The 17,274-nt window shown below is 54.2% G+C and overlaps 4 protein-coding genes across 4 annotated transcripts; 1 reads left to right on the top strand and 3 right to left on the bottom strand.

Annotated features, from left to right (window-relative positions):
- Positions 1-501: 501 nt before the first annotated feature.
- On the bottom strand, positions 502-3,585 carry N656DRAFT_795416 (TPR-like protein; the record flags this gene model as incomplete). The annotated part of the gene is made up of 8 exons (XM_064817408.1): positions 502-2,046; positions 2,116-2,360; positions 2,434-2,590; positions 2,644-2,736; positions 2,790-2,969; positions 3,021-3,103; positions 3,158-3,361; positions 3,438-3,585. 8 exons carry the CDS (start codon positions 3,583-3,585, stop codon positions 502-504), a joined length of 2,655 nt encoding a protein of 884 aa, XP_064673279.1.
- Positions 3,586-7,433: 3,848 nt separating this feature from the next.
- On the bottom strand, positions 7,434-7,905 carry N656DRAFT_394630 (uncharacterized protein). The gene has a single exon (XM_064809510.1). It carries the CDS (start codon positions 7,755-7,757, stop codon positions 7,497-7,499), a length of 261 nt encoding a protein of 86 aa, XP_064673278.1. The 5' UTR covers positions 7,758-7,905; the 3' UTR covers positions 7,434-7,496.
- Positions 7,906-10,492: 2,587 nt separating this feature from the next.
- Positions 10,493-11,724, bottom strand: N656DRAFT_703087 (DUF1751-domain-containing protein; the record flags this gene model as incomplete). The annotated part of the gene is made up of 2 exons (XM_064811075.1): positions 10,493-11,252; positions 11,348-11,724. 2 exons carry the CDS (start codon positions 11,722-11,724, stop codon positions 10,493-10,495), a joined length of 1,137 nt encoding a protein of 378 aa, XP_064673277.1.
- A 2,203-nt stretch (positions 11,725-13,927) lies between these two features.
- On the top strand, positions 13,928-16,210 carry N656DRAFT_795414 (WD40 repeat-like protein; the record flags this gene model as incomplete). The annotated part of the gene is made up of 6 exons (XM_064817407.1): positions 13,928-13,974; positions 14,064-14,080; positions 14,182-14,342; positions 14,494-15,636; positions 15,698-16,126; positions 16,187-16,210. 6 exons carry the CDS (start codon positions 13,928-13,930, stop codon positions 16,208-16,210), a joined length of 1,821 nt encoding a protein of 606 aa, XP_064673276.1.
- Positions 16,211-17,274: the final 1,064 nt, after the last annotated feature.

Below are 17,274 nucleotides of genomic sequence, written 5' to 3'. Positions count from 1 at the left end.
GAAAGGTCGTTGAAGGCCACCCAAATGGACGTGTATAACGACATGTGTATAACGAGCTTCTATACGAAAGAATCCACCTTTGTAACGAGCTATGTGCGTAACCTTTAAGACAATCGCAACGTGAAATCCCTGATGATAGCCGCCCACCGCCGCTTCAGACACATAGGGGTTTTCGGAGCACTCCAAATGATCGATGCCCTGAACCTGGCGTCGCACCCCTCAAACATGTACATTACCGCCCTGGCATCCAGGCGGGATGCGACAATCCTTTGCTACCAACTCTCCTCAAATCCCACACACCTCACTTACTGAAGAAGTCAACGAAGAGCGATAGGGAAAGAAAAACAAAAAGCGCACATCAACCAGCCAACCGTGACGGCCAGATCTAGAGACAAGATTTGCGTGAGTAAACGTTGCCGCAAGAACCAAAGGGACTGTGGTTGCCGTTGTGGCTGCCTAGAAAGTTAAAATGGTTCACACCTTTAATCCTACCCCCAGGACCTAATTCCCGTCCACCTTCTGCCCCATGATGCCGTTGATACCGGCACTGGTGGGTGTTGCGTTTTTCATCTCCGAGGCAGAGCTTGGGCCTGATGCGGGACCAGAGACAACACCTGCCTTCTTGTCTTCCTCGCCGCTGTCATCGTAGTCTTCGTCAAACTCCACCTTCCGAGCAGCCCGCTCGGGCTCGCCCATTATCGCAGCATGGCCTGCGGAATGATCCATTCTCCTCTCATCGGGCCCGGACTGGTACTCTTTCGGAACAGGGCCGGCCTGAGGACCCGGTCCTTCGTGCATAGAACCTTGAAGAGGTGCCGGACCCTGCTGCATCGGTGGCAAGTGGGTTGGCATTGAGTGCGACGGCGGGTGGTGGGCTGCTTCCGAAGGATGGTAACCGTCACCGCCATGGCGATGTTCGTCGACACGGCGCATCTCCTCGGCTCGACGCTGTTCCTCAAGCCGTCGTGGATCCTCCATGCGTCGGTCGTCAAAGCGGCGGATCTCGGAAGAATTCCGGCGATATGGCTCGAGGCGAGGTGGAGTGGACGGGCGGCGATGGCGGATGTCATCCATGCGGGCCCTCGCCTCCTCTGTGGTGGGTTTTTTTGCATCCCGGTCGTCTTCCCACTCACGCATCCTCTTGGGCCCAACCGACGGCGGACGCCCGTCATGCTCCCGATGTAGCGCGGCATCTGCGTGCATGCCTGGCTGAGGAGGAAGCGGAACGCCTGACTCCGGGCCGCTGGGGCCAGCTTGATCGGGATGGGTTGGATACGGTGGTTGATGCTGCGGATAGGCCGATTTCGGCGATGGCATTCGGTTGTCATGCATGGGGGGTCTTCCATCATTCCTAGGGCTGCTCGTGCGGTACGGCATCAGCGGGTTCGATGCGTTCCCGCTGGGGCCGGGAGCCGAGCCCGGCTGCATTACTGGAGCGGGTGTGTGGCCACCGTAGTTCGGATTCCGAACTCTCGGCGGTGGCTGTGACACTTGCGGAGGCTGCTGAGATTGTTGGGGAGGAGGAGGCGGTGGAGGCGCCGTGTAGTGCGCTTGAGGCGGAGGCGATGGCCCGCGTCTGTGCTGCTCCGGCAGCCTGTTCGCTTCAGGGTATGGTCTCATTCGCTGTTCAGGTTGCGGGCTGGGCTGTCGCTGGCCAGGGGGAGGCTGCCCACGAAAGGGCTCGCGCTCCGTAGCGTAAGGGTTGGGCGGCTGAGGAGGAGGGTTAATGTCGGAGATCCTGCCTCCCCAGCCATTCGGACCGGGGCCCGGCCCGTTGCCATTGAGCATTGCCTGAGGAGGCTGGGACTGCGGCGGGGGACCTGAGCCGGCCCACTGCGGTCCAGGAGGGCCAACTGTACCGGCAGCCTGGTACGCGTGAGGATTAACGTCAGTCGGCATCGGCGCCTGTCCCGGTGGAGCGCCATTTGCTTGTCCGTTTCGCAGCAACTGCAGCCGTGTCTTGATGTGGGGATTTGTAGGATCCAGCTCAGCGGCACGCTGGTAGGCGTCGAGGGCATCCGCGATTTGGTTGTTGCATGACTCATACTAGGGAGGTTCACAGTCAGCAACCTATCTAGCAAAACATGATGCAGGAGCTGCTTTGCACGGACTTACCAAGGTGCCAAGGTCATACCAAACCTCGGAAATGTAGGGGTTGAGGCGGATGGCGCGTGAGTACGCATCGAGCGCGTCACGGTACTGATTGATCTGGTAGTAAAGCACACCTATCGAGCACCAAAACGTTGGATTCCGGCCATCACGGTACACAGCTTGTTGATAGGCTTCGTAGGCCTTGGGGTACTTCTGCATTTGCATGTAGCAGCGCCCCAAGAGGTACCAGCTTTGCGCATCCGAGTTATCTGCCACGTGTTAGAGGCTTGCGCTGTCCAAGCAAGACAAGAGCTTTGTGCTCTCAGACTAATCACCACCTACCAGCTGCCACAGACTTCTCCAGATAGTCGATCGCTCTTTCTTGGCTGGCATAGTTCTGGCTCTGAGTGTGATGCAGCCAGCCAAGCTGCTGGAGGACCTTGGCATGGTTGGGGTCACGCTCAAGCACACGGTGGTACGCCGCCTTTGCACTCTCGAACTGCAAAGAGGGTAAGTATCACCACATCAACACCATATCAGAACTGCACATACATCCTTTTGCTGCTCATGAACATGGCCTATTTGGAACCAGATGTCCTCCTCGGTGAGTGGCGTGGGAGGTGAGTTCACAATGTACTTGAAGCACTAAAGGAGGGGTCAGATTCTTGCCCTTGTAGTAGCGATTGTTGGCGACGCACCTCAAGAGACCGGCTGTATTTCTGCTGCTGCTTGTAGATAATGCCCAACCGGAAGTATATCTCATGGGCTTTGTCGAAGTCTGGCTGCATTTGCATGACCTGGGCGAAGGCATCTTCGGCGAGCTCTAACGACCCATAGCGGTCATATAGGATTCCAATGCCGTACCAAAGTCGGGGTTCCTATCTTGCTCAGCATCCTAGAAAACAAAGTTGAGAGAGAGGGTGACCAACTTTTGGATCCGGGAGGGTGGACAAGGCCGATTGATAGGCATTATAGGCTTGCTGCAGGTCGTCCATCATAAGATAACAATGTCCTGAGCCGCCCCATCAGCTCAGATGTCCGCAAGAAGGTCACTCGGCATACATACCAAGGCTGCCCCACGCCTCCCCGTTTCTGTCATCCAGCTTCAGAATGGCATTCAGGTATTCTGCCGCCTTAGGGAAGTCCTCGCGGTTTCTCAGAACCAGACTCATGGCGTTTAAAGCCGGAATAGAATTTGGATTGGCTCGGAGAGCATGCTGATATGCAATCATGGCATCGTCGGGACTACCAAAAAGCTCTGACACGGCTCCTACACTGAAGTTAGCGCATCCTGCCGCCGTCACAAACGCCCGTGGGCAATGGCGAGCTAGGATGGAGGGCATTACCTAGATTGATCCAGACCTCCTCGTTCAATTGCATGAGGGTCTGCCGCGCCGCTGCAAGGGACTGCGGGGGAGGAGGCGGTCGCGCGGGGCCTGGTGGTCCATGATGCATCTGCCTCTGCATCGGGGGGGAAGGGTGATGGTTCGCCATGATTGCCGCCATGATTAGTGCAGGACAGTGATCATCCCAGAATCAAGGCGACAGGATGGAATTGCGAGCGTTGAGGGGGGGCGCGACCGCTAAGTAAATTCGCGAACGTGCACCGCAAAATGGAGAGAAAAGTGCGCGGGTTGACTGGTTTTGCAGGAGGCCAGGAAGTTGACACGGATCGAATGGAAAGGTGTGACCGCCTCCACCACTACCAACCTCACCAAAGTCGGTCAGGCAGCACAAGCTGGAACAAAAGTTGGATGACAGGCAAACCGGAAATAGAACGGTAGATAAGGTAGGACGAAAAGACGGATGTCAGGGGAGTTTTGCTTGGGCTCTTCGAAATACTCGACAAGCGTCGTCTGCTTGGGTGAACAGCAACGCGAGCTGAGAACGGGGAAAGGGGGGAGGGAAGCAAGACATCCGGGAGAGAAATCTTGGGATGGGGATGAGTCGGCTAGGTCCATTTAGACCAGCCGTGAGAGGCACGTAGAACACCTTACCCACATCAATTACAGGGATCTGTGCAATTGTCTTTCCCGTTCATGTCTCGCAGTGCAGCCAAGAAGCGAGACAGGTTGCGGGGAAGTCTCGAGACTTCCAGTGGATCCCAACCACAGACCACAAGCACAAAAATGGCACAGCCCTATGCCAAATGCGGTGCCCCATCGTAACTGCACGACAACCTGGCCGTCACATCCTCATTGTGGCCCGATAAGTTGCGAAACAAAATCTTCTAACTTGCTTGAGTTTCGACAGATCTCTATGCCTACTCTTTCACTGAAACATTATTTATATCATCGAGATCGCAAGGACTCTAGGGAATTCGTTGGTAGCTTAGGGTGAGTAACCGAATGCAAGTGGCAGATGTTCCAACTAGTCCAGGTCCCAGTGTCAAACAAATCTCAGCCCGGAGATGGGTGGCTGACATGCCTAGGCAGGGCCCAGCTTGTACTAGGTACTATTCGAGACTTCTCCGGCCCAAGAACCAGCCTCTTTCCAGGGAGGGTGTTTCCGGAGGAAGCGGCTACGCCATTTCGTTTTAGTGTGTGGGTCCAGACGTCTGTGGCAACGACTGGTTCCACCGCCGGTCCCCGTCCCATGCGTCCCGCCCAGGGCCAAGACAAGAGGACCCACTAGTGCTCTCCCGTGCCTCCACAGCCAGCCGTCACACCCAACACTGCAACGGAACCCCATAAGTGGAGTGCGGAAATTGGGGGTGTGTGCTCAATATCTGCACTAGCGCGGTACTCTCGTCGTCGGAAAATTGCTGCGCCCGAAACCAGATCCATTCCGTTGTACGGGGGTAACGGCGGTGGGTGGACTGGGCTCAAAGGGCCGGTAACCCTCAATGACACATTGCACACCCTCCCATCTACACCTACGGAGTACGCATGTATGTAATTGACCAAATCGGCACAGATCTAGGCAGCCCAAACACAAAGTCCAGCGAGCGTGGCAGGTGCTGGTTCCAAGTGTTGCGGTCCTCCAGCGTCTTGCTTCTGGGGTGGAAGGCGATCGCAAGCCTAAACGTATTTTGCGGATACACCCATCGGCTGGTCTCAAACAAGAGCGACTGTTCAGTTCAAAATCGAATCGCGCTATTTCGCAAGGTATCATATTACCTATATTTTACTGGTGTGGGATAAGAAACCGGAGCACAGATTTTTAGCAACGAATATACGTCTTGCTGGCTTTAGCAGAGACAAATCTGGGATCGAGCTGGGCTGTCGGGCTCGTAGGTATGAGGTAGCATGATCTCTGGCCTCTGGCGGGCTTGAATTGAAGACCGGATTGGCATCGGATCGATCCCGAGCTTCTTCGCAGGCGAAAGGTCACGAATCAGGCTGGCTTGCCTCGCATATTGGAGAATCGTCAAGTCCAGATAATCGCTTGCGGCGCGAACCCGAAACCAACGTTACACCAATGTCCCTCTCGACTTTATGGTAAAATCCTAATTTCGTGCTGCCCACTCTGGTGCAGCCTCTCACCGGTGTCCAGCTCTCAGCGAGGAAGGCTAGCAGAAAGCTATGCCGGTCAGGTATCCGAAATCCGCACGTGGCAGGTAGGTCAGCGGCAGTGATGGATTTTAACGAGTACGTTGAGCCTCCGCTTCCGGTCTCCAACGCCGGCGTAGGGCTCATCCTGCGCAGTAGTATATAACTCAAGCTCGGATTCTCTTCTGGCTCACGAAGCCAGATGCAGGCCTTCGCAAAGCGTCCGCACAAAGTAACAGTCGGAATAGCATCGTTAGGGGCAGTAGCGATGCCGACGGGAGTACTTCATACCTCCTCTTTCGCCTCAAAGGCGGTCGGGATTTGCTATGCGAACTGCGCGGTTTGTCAGCCATCCAATGTCTTCAGACGCAAAGCGGGCATGTACAATCAGGTACACCTATCGACCTGCTACCAGTGCATTGCCAGTTGCTTTCCCCGCTCTTTTGTGTGCGCATGTGCATAGAGGGAGTGGTACGTACTGTACACTGTTCTGTACGAGGTGCTTGTGAACCGATTACTGCCGTGCTGCCCTGCTCGACCAGCTTGTGTCACGGGTCAAATACAGATCTCGGTGCGCTGGAAGGAGGTTTGTCGCCAAGACATCTCAAGACCCGGCATCAATCCCTACCCACATATTAATTCCATATGGGATATCAATCATTTCATATTTGCACTTCGGTTATTCCGCGGCATCCATCGACAGGAGGCAGCATATAATGAGCACAGTATTTCTCCCTTTCACGTCTTGGAAGACGCATCAGTTTATCAAGGACCGGCCTTCATGTTCTCGCTCGGAAAGGTTGGCATGCGAGACATCGACAAGATTTGGACAATCCGAAACCTCATGCTCGGCGCCCAACAAGGAGCCCAACATAAGGGGCATGGTGGTCCTGTTCGCTCTGAAGGCTTAGCGATCTGGACAAGAGGGAAAGGAAAACGACAGAGGCGAAAGCGCTACGATGGGATAACTGTGGCTAACCTGATAGAAAGAGCCCCGAAAACTCCACTACCGTGACCCAGCCAGCCCAGCGGCATCAGGTGTCCTCACCGGTGCTGCTGCTGCTGCAGCTCATGGACCAGGCTCGCATTTGAGATCTGCGAGCCTGTTGATGACAGCCTCAGATATCACACAAGAGCCCGTTCATCACGTCTCATTCGTCCAGCGCATCCTGACAGCCACAAGTTGCGGGGCTGAGCAAACAAGAAAGGGAGGAGGAAGAATAAGAAAAATACAAAGAATATTTTGACTCGGAAACCCGGCTCGGCGAAATGATAGCCACACTCACGCTAACGCTGATAAACGCAGAAAACGGGGCGCATTGGCATTAAAATCCCGAGCAAGCCAGGTGCAAGGCTCAAAGGAAGAATCGAAACCATGCATTTGTTGGGTGCTGACACGACACTAGTTCCACCGGCCGCGCCATGCCAGGGGATCGCCAGAAACCCGTCCGCGGGCGTCATCATTTCGGTAGCCGTTTTCGGTGGACGGACACCCTGCAAGAGCGAGAGGTAAGCGCAGGGGAGCGTGTCAGTCATCGACGCATTACATCTATTCACCTAGAGCTCGTACTATATAGGTATATAATAACATTATCTCTTGTGCTGGCTTCTGCTGCACCAAGTTCGCTTTTTGTTAACGGGCATGTTGGCATCCATTTCTTTGGGCTTGCTTCCAGCTGCAAGGTGTCCGCCTCCTCGCCGTCTCATGCGAGGGGAAGTAGCGTACACCAGACGACGGAGAGAGGGCCCCCATGTGGGGTGGTGGCACGCATGGCGCAACTCGCTTGAGGCAGGACGAAGGGGAAAATGGGGAAAGGTCCCTCTTGGGGCCGTGGCACGTTGGCCTTTGAGCTGATGGGCTTAACGTTATCCAATGCTTACGGAGGGTGTTTGCCTATCCTTGCGTACATTGTATCATAGTGTGATGTCGATTCGCCGGTGGCTCCAATCTTCGGGATAAACTACACTAATAAGGAGGCTAGTCCATGAAAGGAATGTACAGAAGATCCCCTGTTTTACAATGTTTCTGTCTCGTTCACGTGACGATGCAGAGACAAGACTGCGTCGGAGAGAATCTACACAAAAAATGTTAGTGTCCATTCCCTCCCACAGACTTTGGGTCGGTGATGAGGACGGTGCGCATATGTTGTACTGTAGTCTGCTCGGCGGCAGCATTTTCCATCCTTCTTAACATGTATTCTGCACGGGCATTATTAGCAGCCCTCAGACCCAAACGCCATCTGTCAAGACTGTCAATCGAGGTACCGGTAACTATGTATGCTCCCTCTTACCCGCCTGCCTGGATGTGTGCATGCCTGGCCGACGTTGGCTCCGAAAGGCATGGAATATTGAATCTACATCTAGTACTTCGTACCCGACACACCTTTAGATTGTCCGTCTCGCATCATGTTCATATACACTAGGAGACTAGCTGGCTGCTGGCTGCTGGCTGCTGATTGTTTCCGCCTTCGATGTCATCATCGTCGAGGTCTTCGCTTCCAGTTGCTGCTCGGCTTGAGCTTGGCACATCTGTCCACCATCTACGGCACCTTAGGTACCTAGGTAGGTAGTAATCACACTAGCATTCTGTATGCATTGGGCATTGTACTTATGCTAGACTGTTAGTGCCAAGTATCCATATGATAGTGTATGAGAATTTATTCGTAGCAGATTCCCTATCTGAAATATTTCTGGAGGAGTTCGGTCCAGATCTGCAAGGTTTGCGTGACGATATTATCACGCGAAAGCCATGTCAGCCAGAACGGCCGGAAGTCAGAACGCCCAAGGCAGCCGCCCGCGTCCCGTTGGTCTGTTGCCGAGCTCAGCACGTGAATGTCTGTGGCTAGCCGGGCTATTCTATGTAGCATATCCGTCTCGCTCTCACCTTCCCCTGATTCAGTTTGGGATGCCGATAACACGCCGAGAAGGCTTTCATTGATTCACTCCAACCGGCACATCCTGGACCACGCTTTTGCTGGGAACGTAAGGTACTGTAAGATGCTCAATCGTCACACTACCTTGGTTACATGGTGATATAACCTTTGCGATACCTTGCGGTAGGTAACTCCTGAACCAGCGCATGTATCCATACAACCGGTGGGCATTAAGTCAGGTACCGTCGTTCCCTTGAAAATGTCCGTAGCTTCGCACGTTACAGGAAAAAGAAACATAGGTAAGAGCGCTCGTGCGATCTGGAGTTCAAGATCCCCTCTTCGGCTCTTGGCCGTGCGCAGCCCTCATCGCACTAGCCGCAGTGTCCTTCCACTGGCAGTGGGATGATTTCAGCAACCAGGTCGATCTCATCCCTGACATATGGATAAAAATGGGTTTCGTTTCAATGCTGTGATCTGCGTCCTGTTCGCTCCATCGGGTCACACACAGCTACACACGGCCATGGTCTGCAAAGGGTGGTTTGCAGGTTCCTAGAGTCGTGCTGCAGCTGCGGGGAAGGGTCCGCGACAGTTGACCGCTTCCCCATCTCATGCGGTCCACTGCAGGGCAGAGTGAGCATTCGATCAACCTACTCCGTACACTACCGATACACTGCCTCGACTACCTCGTGGCACCTCGAAGTTCAGCCACCTTGACTTAGGTATGCACTCGTGTCTGTACTTGTGGCAAAGGGAATAGGAGGATGCTTTGTTCTCCTTTATTACCAGCCACAATATGCCAATTGTCTTGGCTCCCGGTTGTGATGCATCTTTCTCGCTTTCCCCTTTTCGACGTGTAACGTGGCATACTGTCTTACAAGCCTGTTGCTCGCTGTGATGTTAACTTGCATGCATATCATATCGTCTCCTGAGCCGTCCATTGCTGTGGTCTATTCTGCGGTTGGGGTTGTCCGAAGACGGCCAGCAAGGACCTGAGTGACGCTCCTTGCTCGAGTGAGACAACACGATGCTCTCCCGTTGAGAAGAACACACTTCGCAAATAGCCCTGTCATAGTAAACCTCGACAGGGCTGGCTGAGCCCCCTGGTATGTCTGGCCAGCATACTAGCTACTTCCCTATAAGGAGCCGATTGAGAATGTGTGAGCGCTTGGGCCGCCAGGTCCAGGCTCAGTCGGGATCTACACTCTCTCTAAGCCCACCGATGTCAGCTAGTCATCCAGGACGGCAAAGCAAGCCTGTGCGCACAGATTCGGGCTAGACACCATCGTATTCACCTCTCGCATGTCCTGACCTATTTGATTAACTTGGTGGATAGCTACTCAAGCTGGCCGGATGATGGAGACGACTTCGAGTCGAACTCGATGTGTCGTGTGTCCAGGCCGTGCCCGGGCTATCCGAAGAGCCCAGGAGGAGATGTCAGGGATACTAATATGTACTGTTCAACTCCCTAGCGATGAACCGTGACAGAACGCTTGTTTCTAAAATGGGCTTCAGGTCCCCTTCCTAATCAATATCACTCGCTTTGGAGGCACTGGTTTGCCGTGCCACCAATGTGAAGCTTGAAAATACATCCAGGATGATTTACTCTTAGCCTAGGCACATAAACAGTCGGCCAACCAAACACAGGACGCCTGATTCCTCCAGAGTATCGAAACACATCTTACTATACAGATAGAGCCAACCAGAGTGTGTCCTAGACCTCTAAATGAGTCCTTGATCCTTTGAGGTCCCAGCGTTAGTCATAATAGTACCCACTCCGTGGGCTGGTATCGGCCATATGATCATCCTAATGCCTAATTACCGGTGTTGCAAGAAAACCACGCCTTGTATAAACCCCCTACTCCAGAACATTGCTCGACTCCCAAAGATCGGCAGACGATTAGCGAACGGGTTCGTAAATTGGTTCCGAAAAAGCTAACTGTTGCCAGCCTTCCCGTCCGGTTATAGCTAGGTAAGAACGCTCAAGTCCTTCCCAACTTGAGTGCAGGAACCGCCCAGCGCGGCCTGGTTGAGTGGGAATCAGGGGCCATTCCTATCCCCATCTCCGTCGGGGTTGTAGTTGGTCTGACCCAGTAATCCGCTACCGCCGTCCGCCTGCGCCGTCATGGCGTTGTGCCCGTGGGCCTGCGGCTGGCTCTGCACGGTAGGCCCCGTAGCAGATGGGATAGGAGGGGCCACGGCGGGTGGTACAGGCGCGTTTTGAGCCCGAGTAGCAGCATTTGCCGTGGCCGCGTGGAGACGCTGATCGAGCGCCCTCAGGGCAAGTGCTCTCCTCCGCTCGGCCTCGGCACGAGCGCTTCCAGGCGCACCGCGATGCGAAAAGGTGTGGTGATGGTCGCCGCGGGCGACTGAAATATTAGCTGCGCTAAAGGGCACGCACAACCGCATGGCCACAAGCATGTTGAAGACTTGGGTTGAAATAGAGGTGACAACGGGTCGGACAGGGCCAGGGAAGAATTCCGCAATGGCGAACGTCTCGCTGGCGTCTCCGCGCAGGGAGCTCGACTGGGAGCTGTCGAGGTCGGGAAAGACGGCCTTGTAGAAGCGCAAGTAGGTCCAGCTGACAAGGAACCCATAGATGGCGAGGAACAAGGAGGCGCTAGTGAGCATCGGTGTGAGGCAGAGCAGCGCTACAAGGCCAATGTAGAGGAGTGGGAAGCGAGGGACTCGTAGCGAGAGCAGGCCCCTGAAGAGCGTCACGGTGTGTGCTGGAACCAGCTGGCTAAAGGCGACGAGGAACGAGATTTGTAGCGGAATGGTGCCGGCGATGGTAACCAACCTGCCCATGGAGAAAAAGATGGATTAGCCCTTGACGTTCCAGAGGATGGAAAGTTCCCCCCCGAAAAAAAAAAAAAAAAAAACAAGCAGACATACGTCCAGCGTTCGTGCCGTGTCAGGGCGAACAATAGGACTAAGGTGCCAAAGCAAAGCAGATTCGGCAGGAGAGATGTCACGACGAGGAACTTGGCGAGCTCACGCGAGGACCAAGCGCGCTCCAGGTAGCGGCCGCCATGATAAAGGGTAAGGGCGGCAATCGAAAGAGTGAAGATGTTGCTCTCCACCAGCGTCGTGGTAAGGAAGGTCCATGGGTAGACGAGGGAGAGTTGCGGAATAAGAGTCAAGTAGGGTATGACAATCTCGGAATCGGCGGTCCATTGACGGTAGCGGATTGCCGCACTCAGCACGGATTGTGCCAGCAATATGATGAGAGCGATCCGCGTTACTGGCGGAAGGTTTATTCGCGGTGGCATGGCGGGCGGCTTCGCTGGCTTCGGCGGCGGGGCGGAAGCTGGTTTAGAGATTTGTCCTGGCGAGCGGGACGGCGCCTGCTTCTTCTGCCTGTCGCGAGTTTCCGCCCTTCCGTGTCCCGGGCTAGTGTAGCTTGACGTCGGGCTACCTAAACCGAACCGCTGTTTTGCCGGGTCGAATCCCCGTCGTAACCGTTCACGTTTTGGTGCCTGGATTATAAGGCGGCAAGGCAGCAACTAATGTACGACACAATCCACTAAAGGTTAAGTTCTGACAGAGAGCTCTGGGCATCCAATTCCCTTCATTGAACCGTACGGCTGATATGCGCCACCAGCCCTTCAGTGGATTGAATCTGCAATGCGCATAAGGTTACCCATCATGCGGACGATGCGTCTGCCCGCAGAGGATCGGATTCTGACAGCGTTGTGAGATGTCAGGCAGTGATGGGTGTACTTCGTTCCTCAACTCACCTTACCCAACTGTGACTCTCTCTGTAAAACCATTGGATGTCCTCGCCAGTTCCACGATTGGCACTCCTTGATACCCACCCAATCCATCCCTGAGGCACTGAGGCCGGCCGCCGCCCCCCAACCGAAGAAACTGCTGTGCCAGAGTTCAGAATCTGAACCGCCCATCCGCGTCGGGCATCGCCATGCCGAGTACAAACTTGCTTTGCTTCGTTAGGGCTCCTGCACATCACCAGCTTCCTTACATGGCCCGAGACACAGTACCCATTGATGATGCTGTTTGAAATGCCGCCATAAGTACAGCAAGTATAGAGACAACCTAATACGAGCCATCAGAGAGCCAGTTACAACCCGACGGGTCGTGGCACACTTTTCATTGGGCTTGCATACGCTGAGACAGAGCTGCCAGCGGACGTCAAATAATCCCTGGGCATGGACGGCAGCACTATAACCGTCACTCCTCATTGGCTCAACATCGAAATACAGATCGCGTCCGTGGCGTTCCGTCTTCAATCGCCCTATCGAGTTAGAGCACCGCTTGATATCACTTTACTGTGGTATGTACGTGCCCTGGGTGCCCTACTGGTACCGTTAACTTCTTGATACTACTATGTACGCACAGTATATACCGGTAGGTACAACTTCCCTCCTTCAATAGCACAGGTTTACACTGTAGCCCCCACAGCGAAGTGGTTCTCGATCTGAATATTGCCCAGAAGGCTACCATAGTGTTGGCTGCTAAATACATGTATTGTACAAAGTAGGTAACTCCATATCCGAAGAGCGGAAAGAAATCACCCGGGATTTCGGGCAAGTGAGAACCTGTGAGGGTATCATTGTCGGCAAATTACCAGCTGGTGCTCAAAAGGCGGGTTGAGGTTGCATTTGCGTGAGGCGACGACAGCCAGTCGCTCATCAAGAGTACGGTGACTCCAGGGGGTATACAACTAACGCGGAGAGTGAGATACACAGCAGACCGCAGCCTTGGCCGTGCGTTGGCCTGTAGGCATATGATACAAATGGCGTGCAGAACCGGGTTATCCGCAGATTTGCACCTTCCTGCGACAGAAATGGCTTGCAATCCTGAGCTCCGGTCGGTCGGCCTGTCCAAGAGGACACCGGTATTTTCATGCCTCTCCACTTCCAACAATCAAGTATTGTATGTATGTACAATATATGGCTTTGATCGTTGAATCATTACTGAAGCCCTCCGTTGCGTTAATGGCAGCAAATAATGAGCATTTTCTTGCTTACATTAGAATTTAACCTGAGATAGGTAGTGTACTGTACCGATACCGTGCCTTGGTGAACGGAAATTGTCACCTTGGGTATCCGTAATTCATTCGAGTTATCGGAGTTTTGGGTTGGCCGCTGGCTGAGAGCCTGAGGGTTGCTGCTCTTTTGGGGTTAGTTTCCGGCCTGCGGTTTTAGTTGGTCGCCTAAACAAGCGACAGGGGACCGCTTGGCTGGGGGGAACGCATGCCTTCAGTGGCCTACCGTAGCAATCGCGCCCTGGCCTGTGGCCCGAACGCTGCAACCTCCACAAATCTCGACCTGGCGGCTTTCGAGGTTTGTTTCCGTCCTTCAACACCGAACCCAAGCCCAAAGCCGCCTTCTCCGTTAGACCGTCCGTCGACTTGAGCAGAAGCAGCAGCGCTCGCCCTATCAGCATTCTTACGCATTTATAGACCTGACGTACTGCCCGTTGCTACATATTGCCGGACGCAGTGTACCAACAATGAAGGAACTGCTCGACACGGATCGGGTCAACTTTCTTGTCTGGAGGTTCGTTGTTTTGCCCGCTCTTCAAGCTAAATCGAAACGTCGTGCGAGGCGTCATAATCGCTTACGCTTCCAATTTCACTCAAATATAGATATCTGCTCGAATCAAGTATGTGCAGCGTCAAACAACTCGTCTCTTCCACTGGCCTGGGGTCGATGTCCTTTATTCTGCGTGTGTCGAGGTGGGTGAGATGAGACTGACCATCACAGATTATCGAGAGACGGCCGCCAAGCTGCAAAAGGAGTGGAGGGTCCACCAGCCTCACAGGCAATTCGACTTCGCCCCCCATGTCAACCATTACGCACTGGTGTCCCTCTTGAACAAGGGCCTTATTTACGAAGACTACCAAAGACAATTTGCCGCGCAAAAGGTATGAGAATTGTTTTTGCTCCATGATTGTCCCTGATTTCCGGCGGCCATTTCTGTCAGGTTGGTCCCGGCAAGAAATGGATGGGTGTGCGGTGGCTTTTTTGGGGAGGGCCCTGGGGCGCTAGAGCCGGGGTACTGACATCTCCTTGCAGGCATCCCGTGATGCGCCGGCAACCGCCGAGGTTACGGCACGCGGTGTGTTCGGGCCGCTGAAATTCCAGCCTGACGTGGACGAGGATGAAGAAGACGACGATGAGTCGGTACCCGATGCTGAAGCCGAGGCCGAGGAGCTCGATAATCCGCGGAAGCGCGCGGTTGAACGGATGCACGATTTGTCGCATGGGTCTCCCACCAAAAGACAGCGGCTCAGCAACGGCTACGAAAATGGAGCCGATTCAGCCACCACACCAATGGAAATCGATCAGCACCACCATCACCACCCGGAAACTAATAATCACGCCTACCCATCGCCGCTGGAGGGCGAGCAAGCCGAATCACCCTTGTTGCGTACTGAAGGCCCGTCGCGCGGCACCCAGGTCGACAAGGTGCGCGACCTCACCCAAGACACGGTATTCCTGCGACTGGGTGCCGACGACTCGTCAGAGGCTAGCGAAAATCCTATCGTGCTCCTCTGCGAGTGGAACCCGAACCCTAAGCTTGGCTTCATCTTGGCGACTGCCGGGACCGATGCACTAGCCCGCATTTGGACGTTGCCCCATGAAAATGCGACTGTGCCTGGTCACGTGGATTCCTCGAGCCGGTCGTTTGTCAGCATCGCCGAGGAGGACCTGCCCAAGAATGCCACTGTCTCGGCCATGGCGTGGAACTCGACCGGAGATCTCATTGCGCTCGGCACCGAACTTGGCAGCAAGTCGCGTGTGAGCATTCGGTCTGTGGATGGAAGAAGCCTCCACCGCTTCGACGGCCTCGACTCCCCCGTCACCAACCTGTGCTGGAGCCCCAACAACAACTTCCTTCTCGCAATCAGCCCTGATATGAGCAATGGCCCTGGGAGTAGTGGTACCCTGCTTCACATATCGTCACCGTCGATGGTGAATTCGATGTCCCACTCCCTTAACCACGACCTCCGTGCCGACAGCCTCGATGCAGCTTGGATCAGCGAGAGCGAGTTCATTTTGTGCGGGGGGAACTTATTGGCAACTTTTCGTTGTACAGAGCAGGGTATTGTCCAGGGCAGGGAGTTCCAGACCGGAAAGGACGAGCGCTTTGCGCTGGTCCAATTTGATTGGCGGTCCAAGTTGGTTGCCACCGGTAGCGATAAGGGGTATATTGACGTGGGTTTTTCCTATGCTGTCGACATTGGCCGAGCATTTCTTGTGCTAACCATAGTGCCAGATTTGGGATGAAAGCGGTAGGCGCCGCTCGATTCCCGCTCATGACGGAGGCATCACCAGCCTCCGATGGCAACCGTTGCAAGAGGAACCTGCCGAAGACGAGAGATTGCTTGTATCGGGGGGCGAAGACGGCGCCGTCTTGATTTGGAATGTCCGCAGTGCCGAAAACAAGCCGAAATATTCCATCACAATGCCGCCCCCACTCGCAGTCAACAGCCTCTCGATGAGTCCTGATGGCGTATTTATAGCCGTTGCGACACATGACAGGATTCTGGTTTGGAAGGTTGGCGACCACGCAATGCCGAAAGCAAGCTGGGTGCCACAGCCCGGCTGGCAGAGTCCCTCTTCCGGTACCGATACAGAAGACGCGATACCATGCTTGGGGTGGGATTCCGAGGGCGGGCGATTGGTGTATGGACTGGAAAATAGAGTAAGTTACTACCGACACCCCCGAGGTTGACAAGACATTTTCCCCTAATATGTCTCTCAGCTTGCAGTCATCTCTTTCCGCTGAGTTCGACGGCCGTTGAAACCAGCTAAGGCAACCCGGTTCCAGGGGCCATTACAGCCGAACCGTTGCCCGCCTTTGTCTGCCCTTTCGGACCTAGGAAGAGCTCGGATAGCATCATGACCCCGATATCATCGATGTAGGCCCCCGGGCACCTACTAGTCATGACGGTGCCTGGGGATTTGACCCGAGATGGCTGTTCATCGGGACTGCCTAGCGATTATGGACCATCAAGCAAGAGGGTGCCGCATCATGACAAGCAATATATGAGCGGGGTCAAATCTGAAGAAGGATATTTCGCATTTACACGAGGCAGTCACCGTCCAGCCGTTCGTGGCGATGTTTTTCAGGGTTGAGCAATGAATGTAGGCAGAGTCCTATATCCTTGGCAACACTGTGGAGTGTCCCATGTCTACCTGGCTAGTGATCGGCTGTTCAGCGGAAGGCGGCTGGCTTGAACTCAGGCCGGCGTATAGAGCTTCTACTCCCATCGAGCCAAGGCTTGGGTGAAAAAGTGCCTAGAAGGAATGCGTCAGATGGGCACCGGAGGAATCAAACCAGGACGCCGAATATGAGGCCAAGCAGGAGCAGCACGAATCTTGTGCTTGGCAGCCAAGCCAGTCATCAAGGCAAGGTCAATGTGTGTGTCGACCGGTTGAATTGAATGAAAAGCGCTATTCTGGCTCTGCATATAGGGGAGGAGCCCTGTGCGCTGATTGTATGTACTTGGGAAGGGCCAGGCTATCATTGTCGTTTGCACTGCTGGGTATCAAAGAAACCTTCGGTTCCGGCTTTACTGTACCTAGCACCTTATGGGTGAGCATATAGACGATCTGAATAGATGAATCGACTGAATGATTCGATATATTCATAGCCCTGAAGGGGACCTCAAAATCTTTCACGAGACACATATAGCCCCGAGTCAAGATCGCTGATGAATGAGGCGACCTCATACTCGGAATCCGACTTCGACAGGAAGAACATACAAACGTATGTACTTGTACAGTACATAGGTAGTCTATTAACTGGATTTTCCATCCACAAAATATGTTGGGATTCAACAGTTCGCT

Source organism: Canariomyces notabilis (genome assembly GCF_033297395.1).
Source record: "Canariomyces notabilis strain CBS 508.74 unplaced genomic scaffold N656scaffold_3, whole genome shotgun sequence".
NCBI classification, from domain to species: domain Eukaryota; kingdom Fungi; phylum Ascomycota; class Sordariomycetes; order Sordariales; family Chaetomiaceae; genus Canariomyces; species Canariomyces notabilis.
The sequence above is the reverse complement of the archived record's forward strand: the minus strand, read 5'-3'. Positions and strand labels throughout refer to the sequence as shown.